A 15392-nucleotide genomic window follows, 5' to 3' on the forward strand; every position below is an offset into this window, starting at 1 on the left:
CGTAATCTGGAAAAAGTAAAGTTGTCCTTGCATGGTATGATGAACGTTTTCTCCAATATTATTCTTACAGCACTGTGCAATAAGCTCGCTGTAGTCATAACAGAGATTGCCTCGAGGTGCCTAGCAAGAAGCAACACACCACCGCAAGAAATCGCTGCCGAGAAACGATGCTCGGGCAGCTGCGTTACTCAGACACATGGGTACCAGACCCAGGAGCAGAAATGCCTGTCGTCCACTTCCCCATCACAAAGGCCCACATCCCCTGCCGACACAGGCAGGGACTCCAGCTGCCTTCCCAGGTGCCAGCGGAGCAGCGTGCCCGCAGCGCTGTAAGGGCACGGCACAGCCCCATCCAGCGATGCTGCGATGCCCAGTGCAGCCTGCTAAGCTCCTGGAGGGCTGAAGCTGCTGCGTGGTAGCACAATCTGGCGATCCAATGTGGTTTCTACTAACTGCAGCAGTAAGCAGAACTTCTAACTCAGTGAGCAAGCTCCTGCTCACTGTGCGAGGTGTGCAGGGATCCTAGTCGCCCTGCCAGGCAGCCGCTCGCCTGCCCCAGTCCCAAGCCGGCTCACCAGGTCGCTCTGACACCCGAGCACCCACAAAAGACCTGCCAGCTGCCATCCCACGTGCACGCCGACCTGGTAGGGAACAATAAGCTATAAAACACACCCGAACCTCAGTTAACAAATTCTTGTACAGGAACCTATCGCCTTCAGTTCTCCCGCACCTTTCTCCAAGTTTTTCTCCGAATTCATACATTCCTATGTGCCTCTCAAGAGGTTTTTGGTTAGTCTGGTTTTCCAAATCAAGACTCTTATTCTTTACGTATGATATACCTTTTATAGTTTTTCCAGGGTACTCTGCAGTTTTGGAAGCAGCAACACAGCATCATCAAATTTTTAACTAGTGGCAGACTTGAATCTACACACACACAGAGTGTAAGCCAAAACAGCTCTCATTGCTGTTTCTAACAGATAAAAGGAGAATGATGCTACAGCTACCAGGGAATAGTCATGAAAGATAGGAAGGCAACGGGTTCATCTTACAAAACAAATATAGCAGAGCAAACTCAACGTTTATATTTAAGTTCACACTGTATTAACGCTGTCTTTATGTGTGGGTGGTAGTGTTTTTTGGCATAGTTACTAGATCCATATACAGGCGGCCGGTCGTAAGCCGGAAAGGTGCAATAAAAAGGAATTAAAAATAAATAAAACTGTCTTTACCATGTGGCTCTTGTTCATTAGACTTTGGGCTGCTTCTTGCTCTGCGCTCTGGCTTCTTTACTCCTGGTGCCCCCCCACCGCCTCCACTGCTCGCTCCATTGTGGCTCTTTGCATAACCATTATATACAGTTGTGCAGCTGCCTATATGGCTTTTGTAGATGGATGAAGGAGGACTATTCAGACGGTTTTGGCGGTCGATCTGCCTGTCTTTGAGTTTTTTGTGCTGTGGTTTGCTGTACTGATCTTCCCTGGTAATATAGCTGGACATCCCATATAGTGGTATGATTTCTGAAACGAAAGAATTCACCCACATTAAGTCAGAACAGCAACAAAATTCCTCAGAAAACCAGATTTCTGACTATCTCCAAATTAAATACCAGAGTTTCCTTATTACTTCTACAACAAACCATTTATTTCTAAGAAAGCTTTTCTGCAGAATTGATGAATTTTTTGCATCATATTAAGTGTGCTCACTTGCTGTTTGAGATTTCATAATTCTTCGGATGAACGTTTATCTGAAAGTAAAATACAGTAATTGGGGCAATCAGATTTCAAGGAAAAGTCCATGGAGACTAATACTTTGGAAAAAAGCCTTCCTAAATTCATTAAGCAATCCAGCAGATTCTTCCCCAGAACTTGACTGGACAGAATAAGTGGAGATGCCCAGCTGCAATCGTGTTAGTCCCACCTGCCTAAGGAGAGAAATGGAAGTGCAGCCTGAAGTGAAAGCTTTGGGTTTTAGAACAGGAGCTGAAAAGATAAACTATCTAAAAAAGCTTGAAAAATATTACAGGTATTACACGCATACTTCAGATAAACATTAAATACATTCCCCACCTCAATATATTCTTTACAATTTTGCTACACCCATTCATGCGTTATCATGAACACTTCTGAAGCAAGCAGGCATCCCACCCAGCTATCAGTAGCCTCGTTTTTAAGCTGAGATCACCATGTATACTGTATTACAACTTTCCAAGTTGTTTCAGCTAGCTAGACTCTTTCTTTTCTATTTCTCTGCTGTCTTGCCCTTTACTTTTCCTTTTCTGGTTACACAATCATATTTAGATTCTCGCATCAACTACCTGGTTAAGAACAGCATGATACAAATAAATACATTTTTGTTTACAGTACAAGCCATTGGGCAAATGGGAAATGATGGATGACTCATGAGTACAATACTCACCATTTCAATTATTTTAGTATAGGTCACAAGTATAGGTCATTCCAGTAAGGCAATCAAAGATTTATTATTATTTTTTTAAATTTATCTTTAAGTTGAAACAGCCTCTTAGTATCTGTAGGCTATAGAAATATTCAACATCTACTTCGCCAGCAGCTGAAAGCCCTTATGTTTACCTAACACGCTCCAATGCTTGCACACAACACTTTGTTAAACTCTCTGACAAACTGCACTGTTCCTTTCTCAAGAGAAAAATTCCTCTCCTATTTATCTGATGGGCTGCAGTGGTACTTTCCCATTTCCTTCCCTCAGGAAAAGGAAGTTAAGTATCAGCTGTAATGCCCATTCCCCTTTAGAGGGTGAGGTCTGTTGGTCAACAGAAACTTCAAAGAGTAGCATCACTAGATACTTCTCTTTCTCTCTTTGTCTCTTCCTCCCCACTCCAAAAAAAGTCTTACTTCTGGTGATAAGGCTTGAGAATGTTCTTTACAAAGTGTAATAACTCCATGTATTTTGGCAGTAAAATCGTGAATCCAGAACTGATTTCCATGTTAAGCATCTCAAGTACCTTTCCTGATTGCTTTTTTGGTTAATGCCCTCTTTCAGATTACACCAAGACTTATCTCCAGGATGGAAGAGACACAACAGTGCTAGTTCAGACAGAAATATGCTGCTTTCACTCCTTTTATTGCCATTATTTACTTATGGCCTGATTAGGGTTGCCACGCTACCCTCTGGTATCAGATGGTGCTTTTCGGTGACTTACTGCCCAGTCTCAACCAGAACAACAAACAGAAAATGCCTGTTATTTCTTGGAAAACCTCTGTGGCTGTGACCTGCTGAGGGGCAGAAAGCACAATGCTGCCAACAGGAAGCGGTATTCGGCTTTTCCCACTGGAAATGACTGTGGCAAGTCCTGCTCGGATCTAGCCCTCCTTTTCCACCCTCATTCCCAAGCCAGGACTGACAAATTTTGTTTTTGGGTTTTCTGTACAATGCTGCATCGTGACAATGCAGAACAATCAGCGTGACTCACAGCCCTAGTTTGGAACACAGGATGAGAATTGTTTCCCACTGTATTTACAAATTAAGTTAAAATTGTCTTTGTGTCTGCAACCTAGAGTTGCAACATCGGGTTGTCCTGAGTTGCTGCACTCGGGATGGTGACACACCCTGACACTTTCCTGCTCGGGCACTTAAAGAATCCCTGCAGGGAAAACCTCTCCCTAAATTCTCTAATCCACTCTTGGTTATGCTAGCTCTTAGATCCCCCTGAATACAGGTGTGAAACGCCAGCACTTCCTTCCAACTCACCTTGTTCTCCGTATATTGTAGGGGGAAGATGATGCTGTGGGAAAAACTGTGGTGGCATGTCCCCGGGTCCAGTGACAGGAGGATAAAACGCTGTATGAGAGTTGTGAATGAAATGGGGATGGTGCGCCAGGTACGGAGGTAAGTGGTGGGTGGGAGAGATGGCCGAGGGATAGCTGGGAGGGTAACACTCCGGAGACTGCGGGGTAACCACCACCCTCCGAACGCCGGTGTTGTCTTCTATCACCTGCAAGGGAAGGCAGGGAAAGGAGCACGTTATGAGGCACCTGAACCGAACACGGTTTGAAAACAGCACTGGTCATGGTTTGTTCTCCCGTTAGAAAATGGATGGGCCTTCGGTTTATTCATAAGCACTTTTCTAAAATTACTATCAGCACAAGCAACCATAGCGGTGATGTGGCTTTTTTTTGGAGACTCAGATAGCCACACTCATCACTGGGAGACTAATTATTGCTAGTGGTAACTAGGTGGGTAAGGGACAACATAAATACCCTGTATTTAGAGAGTAAAGCAATTAAGAAAGGAATAGAAGGCACCAAAATAAGAGTACTCATTAGGACCAATCTTACCTTCTGCACATCAAATTTCTACTACTGATTTGGACAGGGCTATTTGAGGGAGTACAGAGTAAGGAACAGCTGGAAATTAACTGGCATTGCTTTTGTGTGTGCACAGAGAGCTGTAAGCTGCAGGAATGTGTTGTGTTGACACCCTTTTTCAAAAGACTTGCTCTGTTCACAACAGGTATCTGTTAAAAGCAAACCACAGGGCAGAAGTTTTCTTCTGCTAGAGAGCTCGTCTATATGTCCATGCAAATCAACCCTCAAATATGCATAGCTTGGCCCCAAAGACCATAGTCAAAGCATGTAAAAACAGATGTAGGAAGGTGGAAATGTGCTTAGGCTGAAAATAGTTTTTCAGCTTATATTTTTTCCAGAGCTGTATTTCTGGAGACCAGTCAACCAGCCCAATTTTGGTCCAGACCTACGAGCCAAGCTTTTCTTGAAGCTTATTCAAAAAAACTTCTGCCATTTCTGGAACTTCAAAATACAGCCACATAGAACAGTTAATATTACTTTGATTCTGTGTGTAGAAACGCATAAGGTAGAAAAACATGAAGGAAGCATAATCTAGTGTCAGACAACAAACGGGCTGGTCAGAAACTATTTTTTCTAAACTGACTGATGACACACGGGGAGTAAATAATGTACGGGATGAGTGTGTTGTGTGAGAGAAGTGAACGGCACAGCTTAGGGTCCCATCATTCACAGCCCAGACAAAAGGGCAAAGAACAAAGCTTCCTGATGTGCTGATGAAGACAACCCATGCTAAGGTTTTTGGCAGATGAAGTCTAGTAAATTTTAAGCATCTGCCAGAAGATGCTGCCACTTTCAGCCGTTTGCCACCACATTTGCTGGAGACATCCAACCTCGCCAGCAGCATCAGCAGAAGAAAACCTGTGAAAGATTCCCACGCCCCACTGACTCCAGTAACATCATCATGTCTTAGCCTAAACCACAAAAAAATCATTTACGCTGATATACCCCGAACTGAAGCAATCGTGGCATGGGCACACAATTGTTTCTGCTGACTCTTGCAGGGTGACAAGCCTTGTTTAATACACAATGCCAGAGCCGTGAGCAGCAATGCTCCAGCAAACACAAGTCCATGTCTCAGGCATCATCTGAGCAATTTACACAGGGTAAAACTCAACCAGCATTAGCTGACCCAGTTCTTAACTGATGCCATTTGCGTCCCAGGGCTATCTGAATTTATGCCTGTCAGCTATGGGCTGACACCACAGACATGGACACTCTGTGGACTAGCTGGCCTCCTTACAGAAGGAAATTTTCTCCAGAAAGTAATTCAGTCACTTGTAATTGATGTTTCACATTAAAAAATGTGTTGCTCGCTATGCTGAATAACCAGAATAGGAATTGTTTAGCTTAAAGTACTTTTCCTAACTTCTAACTTTCCAACCTAAGCTAGCAATTTGTCATCTGCTAGCTTTAAATTTCAAAGACGCAGAAGAGTCCTCAAAAGACAGCTCAGCGCCAGCGGCAGACCAGCACACCATTTTGACTGCCGCGTTTTCAGGCCTCCAATCTCCCTTACCAGGTTCTGCTCAACCTCCACAGCCCTCAACCATGTATTGGGGCTGAAACCTGCACTCCAATTCAGAGAACGGGGAAATCTTTTTCCTTTTAGCACGTAACTAAAAGTAAAGCAATTTATTTAAGAGACTGTATGAAAACGCAGAAACTCTCTCAGACTTCAATCACCATCTAACTTAGCTGAGATAGCAAAGTTCCTGCATTTTGACGTGTGAAGTTTTCGTCCTGGCTTTCGCCAGGCTAAGCCCCAGAGACGATTTCAGTGTTCCAGAAAGGTTCAAGACCTTATCTGTGCATCTAGAGCAGACTACATATGTATTCTGTGACCTAGTGAAAGATGAATATGTTAAAAAGCAGACTTAGACAGAAAGCCTGCACTGTGTAGCAGCACCTCATGTAAACCGATACTTGAATTATTATAATTTCTCTTCCTGAAGTATCTTCTAGAAAGCAGGGAGGAAGCCTCAAAGCCTCTTTGATGGCCTTTTTGATGAAATTCTGCTGCTGCTGAAGCTGCAGAACATCAGCAGTAGTGAGAGAAAAGCCAGAGAGCAGGGGATGAGCCAGCCTTCCAAATGACTTTTGTCAAGAAGCTGAGAGACTGATGTCTTTTGTTTCCTCCAGGCCACGAATGCTTACGGCGTGCTTATTACTTCATGTGCATGTGTTCCAGTGAATGCAGAGACACAGGGGATCTTGCAAAAAGTTACTTTATTTCCTTGCCCTACAGGACATTTCCTCCCTAAACTAGGATTTACAGATAGATATGTAAATTTCTGAAGATGCACACGCAACCTTTAAATATGATATTCTGTCATTAACAGGTCATAAAACTGGCGATCCAATGGATTAGGTTTTATATGCATTAAGTAACTACAAAAACAGGACTGGTTAAGACTGCAGATACCTTCTGATTTATAAAACCTGCAGTGTGTAAATTTTAGCAGCGCCATTCTGGGAGGTGACACTTTTTCAATTTATCAAATACAGAGTAAATGAGTTTTCAACCGTTACTGTAAATAACATAACTTAGCAGAGAGGTTAAACTTCGCTACTTAAAGAAGAAAGCTGCAATTCTTTGCATCTGCTTAAAATGGTGTCACGAAGATCATAAATGTCAGGAAATGCACTGTTTACCAAGCTGTCTCTAAGTCAGTGCCCAGAAGCAATGTTGAGGTCTCTAGATATAACTGCAGTATTAAAAGTTATTATTAATTTTAACGGTTTACATTTACAGAAATCGAATATTTCTGAGCATTTGGCACTTAGAGCCAAATTGTCATTATTTTGTGTTCTTCAAACAGTTACCAGTTAAATTGTCTCTGGCTGTTATATTTTTTGTGTTTGCTGGTGTAACAGGCATGCCACTTCAATAACGGTATTATTATAGTGTAGTTCTGTGTGGTTATTGCCATAATTTAAAAAGCCTACTTACTAAGCGGGGTGCATGATCTTTAAGGAGAATCTGGATGAACATCACTCGTACACAATAAAGTTGCCTCCCCCATTGGTTGCCGTTAGCTGAGAATAGTATTTCTTATATTATTTGTTTTACATTAAATACATCACTGTAGCAATGAAAACTCCATCTAACTGAGATAATTCACATATTCTAAGTATAGCACTCCTCCAAGTTCTCTATTTTTCCCCGCTGAAACTTAAGTGTTATACCCCCAGGAAAAATACAGCCATGTTCATTTTGTACAGGTAAACTGTACCGGTGTTCTCCTAAGTTCTGGTTAAAGGAACACAATCATCAGCTTCTGTAACACACACATTGACCGAATGGGCACACCACGGCAATATGGAATACATTTCCACTCCCTTTCAAAAAACTATTCTTGTTTCATTAAACCTAGTGTGCAAGATTCAGCAAGGACATCTGGAGCATGGCCACTGGGCGGACCATGACCAGTACTTCGGGAATTTCATAAACTAAGTTGAGCCTTCGTTCATAAATCAATCTGTACCAGAAAACAGTACAGAACGAGCTCATCTGCAAGGAACTTAGATGTCAACAGTTTATTTATTCACTTAATTTTTTAAGGATGCCAATCCAAGATCATGCCAGTTCCGACAAGTTTGGCATCGCTATCCTTGTCATCCATTGTGTACAAACACCAGCGTTACATCTGTACCTTCAGCTTGGAAAGCATGGGTGACCATCCATAGTACTGGCAAAAATGCTAGCATATTTTAAATCTAGAATGATACACATTTTCAGGGCCAGTACTCTTGAACTGAAAAGGCTCATCACTTTATGGCTTGCTCTGTTAAGTATGAGATCTGCAAAACCCACCTGGTGTTCAGTGTTAGGGAGGATCAACTTGTTAAAGGGTGACTCGACTGGTTGCAGCCCCCAACATACAAAGAGCAGTTCTGTGAGCAGTAAGCCATACAGAAACAGAGTCTGTAGCTAAAAGCTTATGCTAGGTTAATTTAATTTGGATGAGAACACCTCCCAGTGTAGAGAATCACAGAATCATTAAGGTTGGAAAAGCCCTCCAAGATCATCTGGTCCAACCGTCCCCCTGCCACCAATATTACCTGCTAAACCATGCCCCTAAGTACCACGTGAGAATTTACCAGAAACAAAATCCTGAGGATGTGATGGATTTTCTACCACTTCAAATGTCATTTAAAGACTTCCCTCCTTCTAGAAGTCATGGTCTGTTTCCATCAAATGCTGTGTGCTCGATGCAGAAATACTGAGCCACAGGACGATGGCTCGAGCTGTGCAGTGGAGCCTACGCGACCCCAGCGCTGCCTCCTGACCAGAGCAGCCTTATCAGCACTATGCACACTTCACACTCGGATCACTCACTGAGCGCTTTAGCCTTAAAATATCTGCGGCAAAGACTGCATATTAACAACTCTGTAAATAAAACCAAAAGCGGAGTTTCATGCCAACTTTTCATGTCCAACTACATATGAGTAATTCCTCAAACTCAGTGGAATTACTCCAGATTTACTTAAGTGCGAGCAGTCCTCAGCCAATAGCCCTAAGCAAGCAAGTTCACAATCACGGCTTTTGATATTTCCATTTTTCAAGTTCCCATCAGAACACCCCAAATCCTCCTTCCCTCCACCCTAACATACACCGTGAAAAGCAGAAACAGTAACGCAGGAGGGTGTCCCCAGATTTGGATGCTCAGCATCCAAATGATAACCTTTAATGTTCAGTCTGTGCTGATGTGGGGAGGCCGGAGCGCTCCGGGAGCCAGGAGGAGGCAGTGGGCCACCAGCCCGAGGGAAGGCGGCCTCATGCCCGCGTCCCAGCGCAGGGCTCACTCCCCGGCGGCCCCACCGTGCGGCAGGGAAGCAGCTCCATCCGCAGCTCGGAGCCAGGCCTGGGATTAGCAGCTTGTGCCCAGCTCCTGGCACGCCGCAGGAGCTGCTCCCTTCTCCTCTGCAGTTCAGCAGCTACAGCCAAAGTCGTTGATGTTGCACGAATTTACTACAAATTCCTCTACAGTGCCAGCTTCCACACCTAACTTGTACAGCAGCAATACTGTCCACCTAGAGCACAGTAGGGAACTTTTCCTCTTCGATATTTTATTAACCCTTATCCAACAAATATTTGCAGAGACACTCACTCTGATACAATCGTTCACACCTGCCAGAGGTGCACAGAGCTTTGTCTGCTGAAAACCAAATGCAGTGTAACTGGCTGTACTTTGCCTGCCTTTGAAAGAAAAACCATACTGTGGAAGATCTGTACGGGGTGTGTGTATTTGCCTTCCAGTATTTTTTTCCACCCTGACAAAGCCTCATCATCAAGAACATCTCCGTAACATCATCAAACCCAGCTTCCAGTCACGACTACTAATACGGCCCTTGAAGTCTAGAAATAGAGTTGATCTATATTTCCGCCAACTTCCAACAGAGCTGATCTTGCAGGGCACGCAGCCTCCTGCCAGCTCCCTTTGCTGATCACTTTCACAGTACCAAAGAGGTACTGAAGTATCATTTTAATCCAAGGTAGCAATCACTAGATAACTCATGTAAAATTTAAGGCTAATGCTCACAGTTCCAAAAGGCTTGGCATAGCAAAACGGAAAAAGGATTTCATGTCTTTTCTTAATAGCACTGCTACTTCTCCGCTGGGGTATCTGTTTTCTGCCTATACGCTTTGGGGACAAATCAAACTAAAAATCAAATGTATTTTGATTCATATCTCAGAGTGCTTTAATTTGCTTTTTTATAGCCTTTCCCATGCCATTCTAAATCTAAGTTGTGCTCTTATTGTTCATCATGAAATTGTGTTTTTAACTATGAGACAACAAAGCAACAAGAGCAAATAAGGCACACAGATTTTATTACAGTAAGAACTAATTTGATTACTACACACTTTCAACTATTATTTAATATGAAGCAATCTGAAAGGCAAGAGGTTCACTCTCCACACAGCAGAAAATGCACTCTGCTGCTGAAAAGCACTGAATACACCGTTTTCCCCTAAACTTTACAGCGTATTTCCAATTGCTTGGATTTTTTTTTTCAGAAGAGGCTTTTTTATTATTATTGGTTAAGAAACTACTTAAAGGTTTATTTAGTGTGACTATTAGGGTGAATCACAAAAAGCAGACAAGAGGAACCAAGTTCAGACAAAGGTACAGCTCTAAGACTTTGATCGCTTGGTTGAAAGCATTTCAGCTATACTCAGCCACTTATCTTAGTACAGGAACTGAGAGGTCTAAGCAGTTTAATAACAAAAAGGTGTTAAAGTTATTTCGAAGGAAGACCAAATCCTTTAAAAATAAAACCAAATGGGTTCTCAACTATTAAAACATAAGAAACAGAGAAGTCAGCCTGCAGTACAAGTCCTGTACATTTTTGTAAGTACCACTCATGGAGAGGAGCCCCATGTGCTATGAAACACGCACAGGGAGTGAACACGATTTCACTGTTCCACCTCTAAGATCATCTAGTCCAACCTTTAACCTAGCACTGCCAAGTCTACCATTAAACCATGCCACTAAGCTCTACATCTACATGTTTTCTGAAGACCTCTAGAGGGATGGTGTGACTCAACTGCTTCCCTGGGCAGCAGTCCTTCCACCCACTGGATACAGAGCAAAGCAAAACCATGCTTCCTTCTTGCAGCTGCTATTCAAACATCCAGGAGCAGCCAAAATATAAGACAATCCCCCAGATATGCATTCAAATGGAGGTGCACTCTAAGAATCCTGCAAAGGTTCTTACACGTTTTGGCACTTCTCTTACACTGTAGTCGTCCCTTGGATATGCCTCTGCACGATGTGGGCTCTATTAAATTAGGTGAGCCCACGAAGAGCACTAAAGGCATGGCAAATGCTGTCTCAAGGTGTACCCAGGCACCCAGCTAGGGGTAGGCCGGGAGCATGCACCCTGCTGTCCTACGTGTGCTTGCTCCTAGCCCGGGGTCCAGCCTTCAGCTGAGACTTTCAGGCTATGCTTTTTAAGAGACAGAAGGTTAACAACGTCCTCCATACTTGAGGCATGTTTTCACTCTGTTCAGAAGTTAAAATACCACAGAGTGATTGCAGCATTTTGTGGGATTTAAGCATGACGCCATCCACAATTTTTCAGAATTAGACAGCCTCACATGTTTCCTGGGGAGGGGAAGGGATTCCAGGACACCATACATTTTCTGCTTAACGAGATGTCAAAACGTATGCATCCAAAGTTCTTATGTTATCCATCAATGAGATATGAAATGCTTTGCATATTTTTAATAAAACTCTCGGTCTAGTACACAGCTCAATGAAATTGAAAAAATGATCAGACTTACTGCACTGTTTGCACTTCCTCTGCCTTTTTTTTTTAAAAAACTATAAAAAGCCTCTAAGCTTTGCAGAAGATGAAAGGAGAACAAATGATCAGGTAATCTAAAGTAGCTGTTCAAGAGTTCTAAAACCTAACACCTTTGTAAAAAGCTTTTTCCACCTTTTTTCCCTAAATACAAAATAGATAATTAAATCATATCTTCCTTAAAACAAAATCAAAGAGAGTTCTCGAGACACTGCAGAGTTTCTGCTGGGATGACACTGAGGAGCAACAGCACATTTGATAGCTCCTTCTCCCACTTCCACTGGTCTCCTACCCCTTACAACTGTCACAGTAGGACTTAAGGCATCACCTAGTGATGTGGATTGCTCACATAGGTAGGGACGTTGCACGTATTGGCTCAAACTATGCATAGTTTTAGCTACTGTTAAAAACCTGGTACACATACCATATAGTGTGTGCAGATGCACACGCGTGCTCATGTTCAAACGTGTGTACTGTCAGTAAAGAGGAAGAGTATGAAAAGGTATAATTTTCATTAATATTTCTGAATTACACTTCAACCAAGTAGACTTCTCTATATGATCAATGCTATTGCTTTTATATACATTTTAATTCTTCCAGCAGCATACCTGTGAGATATAACCGGGAGGCACATGAATAGGGGGAATGGATCCATTGGGTGACATCATGGGAACCTCCGCTGGCCCTAATAAAAAGGGAGAAAAAAAGATTTATTCTTCAGTTAAAAGAAATTGCACAATTGCTCAAAAAAGGTTAAAAATAGATTTATTTTAGGAGCCTACAATAACAAAATGATCAGCTCCAGTCATTTCTGGTGTGTGGAAAATGCCTTGTGCCATCACACTGAGAATAAGATCATTGTTCAATGACTTTAACATATATTCTGCTGAAATAATATTTTCATCATAAAACAGCTAAAACACAGGCTTTATATTACCCACTGATCAACTTATACAGCATTAAGCAGTAACACAATATGTCCTTTAGCAGCCCACAATTCCTATATTGAAATCTGGTTAAGTTATTCTTGCTGAAGGCATGGAAGCTCAGAACAAAGCAGAAACTGTGCAGCCTGGAATTAGGCAGCTCCCAAGGAAAGCGTCCAATTGTACCAAAAATCACATATGCGAAAAGCTGTCTATCTATTTAAGAATGCACAAAGACCAAATTCATTATCTCAGCTATTCAGACTAACCTTGGAATGTGGTTATACAAGCAAGAAGCTTATGGTTTCCACTCCGAAATCCAGCCCTGAGCGTGCCAGTTCCATTTTGAGGCACTAAGTACAAGTATAACAAAGCAAGTGCCATAATCATTCAACTTTGCAAACACAGCCTCACAGCTACAAGAAAGCGTCCAGATAAAATGGAAATAGTTGACTCAGTTGCTCGTTGATTTAGCCATAAAAACCAGAAACATCACCCAGAGCAGTCAATAAAACGAAACCCCCAAACATCAGACAGACGTTTGCTATGAGAATTTACTATTTTGAAAAATTAATTTAATTACTTTCTTATTAAATATGCAAATGTTTATACTAATCTCTTCATCTCGCATTTGCCATAGGCTGTGAGAACATTCACGGTCAAACTCTGAAGAAGAGCTCAGAGAGAACTCCGCACTTTGTAACCGTAAATGGAGTTTTAGTTTCCACTAAAAATCACTTCACGACCTTCTTGGATGTCCTTCTCAGACACCTAGCATCTCCAAATTGTGTCACATTCTAGAAAAGGAAGCTAAAAGGCTCCAGCCACAGGTGGGATGTCACGGCTGGGGCTTTGCCTATCAGCACAGCAGTGACCGCTCCAAACGCTTGGACAGGTCCAGTGAAATCTCCAGCAACAAAGCAAGCCACAGCCTGTTTTCTGGTATCAGCAAAACCAGTCCACATTAAACTACAGAGAAGCTGTCCCCTATCCACGTGTATCTTTGTAGTCTTCAGGCTGTGTATGGCACAGCGAGCAGCTGTCTCTCCTCACTCTCACAAAGCACGCGTTGCACACAGGAACCCACCTGAGCCATTTGCATCTCTCTGATCCTGGCTCATTTTCTCTGCCCAGTTATTTATAGCCTGATCAGCACATATGGTTTTTACCAGTCACAGCTACATTTGAAATATGATAATTTATCAAGTGTATTAAGCATGTGAAAACTCCTGAAGTTTAAATTTTTATTCTTTCAGAAGTCGTTACAAGCGTGTGGTTCTGCTGCTCTTCAGGCTTCCCTGTACTTAACTACGTAGGGAACTTCGCCGATACTACGGCCCCACTGGTAAAAAAAAAGGCTTTATTACTCCTCTTTTTCTTTTTTTCCCACCTCATTCTATAGCCCTCTCAATGTTGTCTCCCCAGATAAAGCTCCCGTAGTCAACAATTTCAGTAGGCATGGAAAAAACCGACAGCATGAGCAGCAAGCAATTACTGGCGGGGTGAAGTTATTGGTCAAATGGCTCTGTTTAAACCCATAAAAAAATATGAAGTGACAATTGGTTCAGAGGGAGCTTTCCAGAAGTATTATTTGAGTAAATGTATTTTTCCTATCAAAAAAAATCTTTACAAATCTCTGTTGAGGAACGTGTTTTTATACTTCCCTCTGAACCTCTGGTTCCACATACCGCCAAGTTTCACACCGCCGTTAGTTGGGCAGTATGCAGCCATACGTAACAGCCCATATGGGCACATACACGACAACGATTTGTCGTGGGAGTTCAAGCCAAACGAGATTATCAAGTGCTGGTCAGTTCTTCAGGATGAAACATGCCTGAGAATAGGTGAAATGAATGATTAGCATTGTTACACGACTCATTTCTTGTCAGGGGTTTCTCAAACCTGAAAAACTGAGAGAAAAATGTCTTCATAAGATGAAAAAACTGAACCCAACATTTAAGTACAACAATTCAAATGTTACAAGTGGATAATAGCTAATAGAATAAAGGCTTTAATCTGTTTCAAGCCCTCACCAAAATGCTGTCTACATATGGTCACCATTGCCCTAGCTGGTCTCTCTCAAAAATACGTCCTCTGCCTTGGAAGTACATTTCAAAATGGAACAGTTGTGGAATTTCTACGTATAGATCAGCTAGTCACTATATGACAGCTAACTGAGAATCACTTAACTCGGCACGGCTCATCATCTGTCCTGCAAAATCTTTTGCCAACTGCTCATATGGAGTAGCAATCTACTGGCAGGAAGAAATCAAACTCCCACACTGATACTGTTGACTGTAACACTTCCATTCCAATAAAAAAAAGATTGTGTTTTATCATCAAAACGTGCACCGTGCAAGACGATCCTTAACCTTGCGCACGACCCACAAACTGTTAAAGTCATTTGGATAAGAGGTCTTAAAAGAATGACAGCCTAGTGATTTGCAGCAAGGTTTTGTTTCCAGTGCTTTGATTTCAAGGCTAGCCAAATGACTTTAGCATACATTATTTCATCTCTCTCATCAATGGTATCAAAACAACTTCAAGTGGCAGTGCGTAATATACAGAGCCCATCTCCGTGGCATGACGAGACCCAGAATTATTAAGGACTGTTCTTGCAGTGAAACCACTCCCTACTTCCCCATTTAACGTTAAAACAAAATCAAACCATTTTTTGTGGTGGAGATGGTGTTTTGTTTATTTATTTTAATTTGTTTAATATTTTTAACTGTTAAAAAGTAAATATTTAGAAAAGGATGTTCCTCAATTAGTTATAGGAAGGATATAAGCTTCCCCTAGAGTATTTTAGAGCCTT

At 42.2% G+C, this 15392-nt stretch overlaps 1 protein-coding gene across 4 annotated transcripts in view; it reads right to left on the reverse strand.

The window, feature by feature from the left end:
- Positions 1-15392, reverse strand: part of FNDC3B (fibronectin type III domain containing 3B) — a 185402-nt gene that overhangs the window by 86792 nt on the left and 83218 nt on the right. For all 4 annotated transcript variants that reach the window (XM_040566522.1, XM_040566523.1, XM_040566520.1 and 1 more), the window contains 3 exons: positions 12260-12336; positions 3727-3970; positions 1230-1517 (listed from right to left, as the gene is read on the reverse strand). In XM_040566522.1, the coding sequence (XP_040422456.1) occupies positions 1230-1517; positions 3727-3970; positions 12260-12336 (609 nt within the window). The remainder of the gene's footprint in view (positions 1-1229; positions 1518-3726; positions 3971-12259; positions 12337-15392) is intronic.

This window comes from Cygnus olor, chromosome 9 (genome assembly GCF_009769625.2).
Source record: "Cygnus olor isolate bCygOlo1 chromosome 9, bCygOlo1.pri.v2, whole genome shotgun sequence".
Classification (NCBI taxonomy): Eukaryota; Metazoa; Chordata; class Aves; order Anseriformes; family Anatidae; genus Cygnus; species Cygnus olor.